The 8514-nt window shown below is 49.8% G+C and overlaps 1 protein-coding gene across 2 annotated transcripts; it reads left to right on the top strand.

Moving 5' to 3' along the window:
* The first annotated feature begins 1358 nt into the window (after window positions 1–1358).
* SMUG1 (single-strand-selective monofunctional uracil-DNA glycosylase 1) lies at window positions 1359–7917 on the top strand. Of its 2 annotated transcripts, none has more exons than XM_069489586.1 (3): window positions 1359–1406; window positions 5171–5472; window positions 6470–7917. In XM_069489586.1, the coding sequence occupies exons 2-3, from the start codon at window positions 5182–5184 to the stop codon at window positions 6995–6997; spliced, it is 819 nt and encodes a 272-aa protein (XP_069345687.1). In that variant the 5' UTR covers window positions 1359–1406; window positions 5171–5181; the 3' UTR covers window positions 6998–7917. The 2 variants fall into 2 exon arrangements, with proteins under 2 accessions (XP_069345687.1, XP_069345688.1); XM_069489587.1 differs by lacking the exon at window positions 1359–1406 and adding an exon at window positions 2153–2173.
* The last annotated feature ends 597 nt before the right edge of the window (window positions 7918–8514 follow it).

Raw genomic sequence — 8514 nt, 5'->3', positions numbered from 1 at the left:
GATGAATCTAGAAGATAATTAGCCTTAAGGGTTTTCCAGTCTAGTGAATGTCTTAGAGTCAGGACATAGAAACAGATCCAGATGGAGAACAAGAACAAAACTAGGAATAGGACAGCTTTGAACATAGGTATTGGGATGGGGTGGGGTGGGGGAATGGACTGTTAAGTGTAGCCATGGGTTTAGGATTGGTCAGGGAAGACTTCCTGGATAGAGTATTTGAGGGGGAAGATTTGGAAGGATGGGAGGTGTGATGGTTAATTTTATGTGTCCACTTGAGTGGGCTGAGGGACACCCAGACAGCTGGTAAAACATTATTTCTGGATGTGTTTGTGAGGGTGTTTCTGGGAGAGTTTAGCATTTGAATTGATCCACTGAGTTAAGAATATTGCTCTCACCAATGTGAGTGGGTATTATCCAATCCCTTGAGGCCCCAAGAGAACAAAAATGTGGAAGAAGGGCAAATTCTCTCTCTTTTCGTGAGCCAGCACTTGCATCTTCGGCTTTCAGACATCATTGGAGACCTGGTCTTTCAGGCTTTAGGACTCATAGCAGTCAGCCCCCGGCGCCCCTTTGGACTGGGACTGAATTACACCACCTGCTTTCCTGTTTCTCCAGTTTACAGACAGAAGATCAAGCAAAGTGTGAGCCTTCTCAGCCTCCATAATCCTGTGAGCCAATTCCCACAATAAATCTCCTATAATAGATAGATAAGTAGATACCCTGTTGATTCTGTTTCTCTGGAGACCCCTGACTAATACAGGAGGTTATAGGGCTGGGCAGATAGTAAGGCAGACGAGGGAGAGAGGTCAAAATGGTGAAGATGTCAGACGGGCTTGGACAGAAATAGGGGGATGCTCTTGCTAAAGGGTTGTTAGGAGATGTCAGAAATGCCTTCATGGATGTTCTATACACAGTAATGGCCCTTGGAGGGATGCAAAGGAGAGCTCTTTTATACCTGGGGCAGTCTCAGTTTCATATCTAAGAAGGTTCTCTTGAGCAAGTCATTTAACTCTCTAGAGTTAAATGGTTTTACCCTCAGATGGGGAGGGATTGGAGGTGGTTGAGGCCTCCTGATTAGCAATCCCTTTGGGAAAAGTGTTGTAAATGAACTTCGGGAAGGGTCATACCTTTTAGGGCTAGAACCTAGGGTTTTCCAGGTCTTTAACAGACTCTGGCCTCTCACTTCTCCAGATTTCTTGATTTAGCACTGATGGAAAAAACAAACTACAACCCCCAGCGTCACTTACGGCAAACTCAGCACGCCTTCTGGGGATTTGAGCATTTCCGGCGGAAGTGGCCACGGCTGCGCCAATCTCTTTCCTTAAATAATGTAGACTACGACTCCCACTGCCCTTCGCGCCGGGGGCGGGGAAAGGAACCGGAAACAAGATGGGGAGCTGGACCAGGTGAGGAAGTAGAAGGCTGGGAACCTGGGGGCACTGGGGCGAGCTGAGGGATCCCGGGGCTCTCGGGGCTGAGCCGAGCGCGTAGTCAGAGTGGCTGTGTGCGGGTCCCCTTGTTCCGTCTGGAGCTAGAGCCAGTGCGGGGGTGGCTCAGCCTACGGAACCGCCGGCGTGGCCTGCGGGATCAAAGCTTTCCCGTTGGGCGGAGCCAGCGGGCGCAGGCGGAGATTTTGTGTGGTGCCTTAGTCGTCGGCCCCCTCGGAACCAGGAGAAGGGATGAAATGATCTTTTTGAGTCCGCGCCCTATTGTTACTATTATCATTAGTTTAAGGTTTTTTTTTTTTTTTTTTTTTTTTTTTTTTTTTTTTTTTTTTTGTTGAGACAGAGTCTCACTTTGTTGCCCAGGCTAGAGTGAGTGCCGTGGCGTCAGCTTAGCTCACAGCAACCTCAGACTCCTCGGCTTAAGCGATCCTACTGCCTCAGCCTCCCGAGTAGCTGGGACTACAGGCATGCGCCACTATGCCCGGCTAATTTTTTCTATATAGATTTTTAGTTGTCCATATAATGTCGTTCTATTTTTAGTAGAGACGGGGTCTCGCTCAGGCTGGTCTCGAACTCCCGACCTTGAGCAATCCACCCGCCTCGGCCTCCCAGAGTGCTAGGATTACAGGCGTGAGCCACCGCGCCCGGCCGGTTTTTTTTTTTTTTTTTTTTTTTTTTTTTTTTTTTTTTTAATTGGCTAGGCGCGATGGCTCACACCCGTAATCCGGGTGCTTTGGGAGGCCAAGGCGGGAGGATCACTTGAGGCCAGGAGTTGGAGGTTACAGTTAGCTATGATTGGCCACTGCATTCCAGCCTGGGCGACAGAGCGAGACCCTGCCTCAAAAACAAACAAACAAACAAACAAACGAAAAACAAAAAGAAGAAGAAGAAAAAGGATTTTGTGGATGCCTCCAAGGAGCAAGGGAATGGATAGAGTGTTTTCAGTTCCTTCTTCACTTACTAGATTTGATGTCAGACTTTGGTGGCCAGACTTATCTTTAGGTCATACTGTGGTGCCCTTGTGCTTAATGTTATATGACACTGTATTTTATAAAGTATCTACATTTCTTAAGCATCTGGCTCTTGGTGACTTTAGGTAGAACTTCCAAGTTCCTCCTCCTTTGGGCTCCCGTAGTGTTCAGGATATTAAATCTGCAAGCACACTGTATTACAGTTAGTTGTGTATCAGTGCTCTCACAGTAGTTTATGAGCTTACTGAAAGCCTGGCCTACATTTTATTCATCTTGCATTTCTTCCCCACCAAGAGACTCATAAATATTGAAGAAAATAAATGAGTTAACAGCTGGTAGTAGGTTGGATGGGATATGTGATTTTCATAAAGAGGAGAGTTAAATGACTTGCTCAAGAGAACTTTCTTAGAGATGAAACTGGGACTAGAATTAAAGTCAATTGTCTTCTAGCCTGTAGCTCTTGTTGTCAGATCAGGCACTCTGAACTCTGGAACACTGAAAGTAAGACCTTGTCACTCTTCACGTACCCCAACCTTGCTGTCTCCAGCACAGGTCTCTAAATGTCAGAAGTGACCCAACTTAGAACTTGAGAGAGATCCTGGAACTGGAGCAGCCAATCTCCTAATGTTGGTGCTACATGGGGTAATGCAAAGCGAGGTTCCTTGAAACATCTGAGTTCTCCACAGCTCCCTTCTCAGCTTTCATATGAGCCCAGCTGGTCCTGGGTAGCCACCTGGACAGATTAGTTAAAACTTCTGAGATCAGTCTGGGGAAGGACTTCCTAAGTTTGGCCTTGGATTTTTTTGTTTTTTCTCTCCCACTTCCCCTAGGCTAAAGTTAGAGAATAGTTTAATTGATTAAGCTGTTGTGTTAACACTGAGGTCTCCTTTGGGGGAAGAGGTCACTCTTGACCTGTGCAAGTAATTGAGAGGGAGGAAGAACACTGGTCCCTGCCCCGTGGGAGGCTCAGAGGTGATGGAAACACACTCAGAGCCTGCCAAGCCCTGGAAAGCAAGCAGAGTGCAAAGTAGGCAGCTGAACCTTGAGTGAACTCAGGATACAGAAGTGGAGAGGAATCCTGATCAGGAATGACTCCTTGGTAGAAGAGTAGTTTTAAACAAGATTGAGAGGCCAGGTGTGGTGGCTCACACCTGTAATCCTAGCACTCTGGGAGGCCAAGGTGGGAGTATTGCTTGAGGTCAGGAGTTAGAGACCAAGCCTGAACAAGAACGAGACCCCGTCTCTACCAAAAATAGAAAAACTTAGCCAGGTGTGGTACATGCCTGCAGTCTCAGCTACTCAGGAGGCTGAGGCAGGAGGATTGCTTGAGCCCAGGAGTGTGAGATTGCAGTGAGCTATGATCGTGACATTGCACTCTACCCGGGGCGACAGAGCGAGACTCTTTAAAAACAAAAAACAAAAAACAAGATTGAAAAAGAAGAGATGGACAGAGCTGAGCAGGTGTTTGTTGAGTAGTTAACAATAGCCAGGGCCTTGGGCTTATGGAGGGAAATTGAACAGGGCTGGCCCCTGATCTGCCCAAGTCTAGTTGGGGAGGCAAGGTGTCAATTCATGAAGAAGTCACAACCAACCATGGTGACAGGCAGTGCTTCTCAGCTTTCACCAACCATCGGAATCACCCGAGGAAGCTTGCTTAAAATGCAGATTCCCTTCCCCCTTCCTCTCCCCTTCCTCTCCCCTGTTCCTTTCCACTTCCCCTCCTATTTCTTCCCTTTCCCCTCTTCTTGCCCTCACTGACACATAACATCTCATTCCATCCTTATATCAACATTATGAAGTGGGTATTATTATTGTTAGTATTTGGGTGAGGAAACCTGAGACTCTGGCCATGGTTGCATAACTTGCAAGAGTATTCTGAGTCTGGTGTTATCTTACTAATCCTTTTTTTTTTGTTTGTTTGTTTGTTTTTTGTTTTTTTTCTTTTTGCTAATTGACTTTTTATTCACTATTCTTGAATGTCAGGAAGAAGCAGGGCTGGGGTTAGGGGATTGTAAAATTAGTGGGGTGGCTGATCAAACCATCTAAGGCAAGATGGTGTGGGTGACTAAGAGCATAGCCTTGGGCCAGATAGATTGGGTTCAAATGCAGACCTTCATTGCTTGCTAACTTATGACCCTGGACGGGTTGCTTAATCTTGCTAAGCCTCAGTGTCCTTACTTGTAGCATGGGAGCAGTAATACCCACCTCATGGGGTTGTTGTGAGGATCAATGAGGTGTACTTGGTGCAGAGCAATTGCTCACCACCTGGAAGCTATTGTAATTAGTCGTCCGAGGTCCCTGAGCTGTGGCTGTGCACCTGTGTTATTCTTTAGCACTGTGGTTTCCGGGACACACCCCATCCTGGCTAGGCTCTTTTTTTCTTTTAAATAAGGATGACATTAAAGGTGCTGAAAGGATGCCACCAGTAAATGTTTATGGAGAACCTACTATGTGCTTGGCATGGCCTAGGAACTCGTGACTCAGACCTATGCCTGATGGAAAGGAGGTTTGGAGTTGGGGGTGTTTGGTGGTTATGGCTTGTCATCTCCAGGTCATATGTGAAGAGCAAGTATACTAGAAGTGGGGAGGGGAAGGACCTTCATTATCAAGAACTGAGATGAGTTCAGTCCTACTTGGCAGTTGGTGGATGACTGACATGGTCTCTCAGGGTCCTTCCTCAGCCCAGGAGATGGAAGTAGGGGTACTGGGTCTGTGGCTGAGGGCTGATGAAGTCTCTGTCTGTCTCTTTTCCAGGTGACAGCGGCATGGCTGTGCCCCAGGCTTTCCCACTGGGGTCCCTCCAGGAGCCTACAGGTGCCTCGATGGAGCCCCAGCCCTGCCCTCGAAGCTTGGCTGAGGGCTTCCTGGAGGAGGAGCTTCGGCTCAATGCTGAGCTGAGCCAGTTGCAGTTTTCAGAGCCAGTGGGCATCATCTACAATCCTGTGGAGTATGCGTGGGAGCCACATCGCAACTATGTGACTCGCTACTGCCAGGGCCCCAAGCAAGTGCTCTTCCTGGGGATGAACCCAGGACCTTTTGGCATGGCCCAGACTGGGGTAAAGGGCTTGGCTTCTCCAGTGGGTATAGTGTGAGGCTGCAAGGTGGATGCTTGGCTGGGTGTGATGTGGAGGAGGAGCACGTGGACATGTGTGGGTCTCCCCGCCCTAGCTTCTCCCAATACGTACTGGCTCCTGTGGTCTCAGACTTTCTCCTGGCTTCTCTCCCCATAATTAACCAAGCACATTAATGGTAGTTCCGTTTTCCCTGTGAGCTGTCCACTAATTGCCTCTGAGAGCCCTTCCTTCCGCCAGCTCCATCTTTACCTTACCTTGCCGGATCTCCCCTGTCCCTAGGGTGTGGTTGGGGTCAGAAGAGGGACTGGGACTGCTGGAACGTCAGAGACTGGTTGACAGGGGTGGGTATGTAGGAGATGCAGGGCATTTTGGCAACCTTAGCTCTGTTTCAAACCAGAGCCAGCCTCCAGGGCCTGCCTGCTTTCCTTTCAGAGCTCGGATGAGTGACTGACCCTCAGTGGGGGTGCTTGGCAGGGGGGAGGGGAAGAGGCTTCAGGGCAGGAGGCTCAATCGCTTTTATTGACCCCGACTGGGTGATGAAAGGTGATCAATAATGATCGATGGAAATGACAGCCTGAGGCCTGGGGCTGAGAGGGCACCCAGAGAGCAGTGGTCAGCCCTGCCCTCGAACCTCCTTTAATTCCGGCTGCCTTTCTGTCTCAGGCCATCTGTCTGTCCCTAATATTAACCATGAAGCCCTATGTAGGGCTAGATGTCTCGATGTACTCCCTGTACTTGGTCCCAAATGCTAGTGAAGATAGAGGTAAACAGAGATTCTTTTGGACTACAGTCCATAATGAAACACTGGAGAAAGATGGACAGGCTCAAACCACAGGGCCAGGAATCCTCGTCTCAGGTGGAGGTGTGGGTGGATGGGTCCCGGCTGGATCCTCAGTGAAGGTGCGTAGCGGTCAGTTGGTCCAGAGCCCAGGCATCAGTTCTCCGGTATGAAGACTCATGCTTCTCTCCTTCCTCACAGGTGCCCTTTGGGGAAGTGAGCATGGTCCGGGACTGGTTGGGCATTGGGGGGCCTGTGCTGACCCCTCCCCAGGAGCACCCTAAACGACCAGTGCTGGGACTGGAGTGCCCACAATCAGAGGTGAGCGGTGCCCGATTTTGGGGCTTTTTCCAGAACCTTTGTGGACAGCCTGAGGTCTTCTTCCGTCACTGCTTTGTCCACAATCTATGTCCTCTGCTCTTCCTGACTCCCAGTGGGCGCAACCTCACCCCTGCTGAGCTGCCTGCCAAGCAGCGAGAACAGCTTCTTGGGACCTGTGACACAGCCCTCTGCCGGCAGGTGCAGCTGCTGGGGGTGCGGCTGGTGGTGGGAGTGGGGCGACTGGCGGAGCAGCGGGCACGGCGGGCTCTGTCAGGCCTGATGCCAGAGGTCCAGGTGGAGGGGCTGCTGCATCCCTCTCCCCGTAACCCACAGGCCAACAAGGGCTGGGAGGCAGTGGCCAAGGAAAGACTGAATGAGTTGGGGCTGCTGCCCCTGCTATCGAAATGAATACCCCTGGGGCCTGGCATAGGACATATTCAAAGCTTCCCAGTCATTCTTGGGCAAGCAGATGACAAGACACGTCCTGGATGAGAGCCAAAAGGTCCTGGGCTCCCCGGTTGCTGGGAAACATGTTCTTTGATCTGTTGACTGTCTTCCAACCTGCCGTGGCAGTTTTGACACTACTCCTGTTCGCCCTCCCCACTCCTGCTTTCTTCACCTTCCTTTGAGCATTGCCCCTTTTGTGGTATCTGACTCCACAGAGAATCGGCGGAAGGTGGGCTCTGTTGCACTTGCGGACTGCTCTACCTCATTGTTTCCTTGGGAAACGCTCTGCAGCGGAGAGTGATCTAGTCAGTAACTTCTAAGGTCATATTTGCTGTTTCAGAGGAAATATCTTGCCAGGATCCCTACCCATCCTTATAGAACAGCTTCCTGCTGCTGACGCCTTTCCTCATAGGGCCAGGACAAAGCATGGGACATGATATTAAAAGTGAACTTCTTATGGGAGCTGAGGCTGGACCAGAGGGAGAATTCAGTGTGGCGGAGTGGGAAAGTCAGAAGACCTGGATTTTCATCCCAGCTTTGACAGACTTGTGAACTTTATGATGGACAAATTGATTAGCCTCTCTAAGCCGCAGGATTCCTCGTCTGTAAAATGGGGATGCCTACTCTTGGGGTTGGTGTGAGGATCAACTGAGATAACACTGGAGGGTGCCTTGCATAGGCCTGGCATATGGGTGCTCATTATATATTCTTCTCTTTGCATTCTTGCCTCTGGGTTGGGGTGTCACTGCACTGCACTACAAGGGAAGCCCCTGTCCACTCTGAAGACCTTGCTGTGTGGGAGTCTGGGTTTCCACCTGTGGCCAGGGCGAGGGGCAAATTCTTGCCCTGCCAGAAATGGACCAATGACTTTATGAAAACACAGCTTGGCCGGGCGCGGTGGCTCACGCCTGTAATCCTAGCACTCTGGGAGGCCGAGGTGGGCGGATCGTTTGAGCTCAGGAGTTCGAGACCAGCCTGAGCAAGAGCGAGACCCCACCTCTACTAAAAATAGAAAGAAATTATATGGACAGCTAAAAATATATAGAAAAAATTAGCCGGGCATGGTGGCGCATGCCTGTAGTCCCAGCTACTCGGGAGGCTGAGACAGGAGGATCGCTTGAGCTCAGGAGTTTGAGGTTGCTGTGAGCTAGGTTGACGCCACGGCACTCACTCTAGCCTGGGCAACAGAGTGAGACTCTGTCTCAAAAAAAAAAAAGAAAACACAGCTTGTGATTTTTTTCAATTTAAGCATTAAAAGCTCCTAAACCCTTTTGTCTTGGTACTTTTTTCCCCGCTCCTGCATGTCAGGGGTGGGAGGTGGTTTAGATTTTCCCCTCTTACCTCTTCATTGTTTGCAAAGGGTTCTTTTGGGTAGCTGGGATAAGGATGTAGCAGATATCTAGTTGCCTTACCAAAGCTGCATGGTCTCTGTTAGGGGCCTGCCCAGTAATTTGTATGATACGCAGGACACTATGAGG

The sequence above is a fragment of the Eulemur rufifrons genome, chromosome 16 (assembly GCF_041146395.1).
Source record: "Eulemur rufifrons isolate Redbay chromosome 16, OSU_ERuf_1, whole genome shotgun sequence".
Taxonomy (NCBI): domain Eukaryota; kingdom Metazoa; phylum Chordata; class Mammalia; order Primates; family Lemuridae; genus Eulemur; species Eulemur rufifrons.
This window is presented reverse-complemented; position numbering and strand designations above follow the sequence as displayed.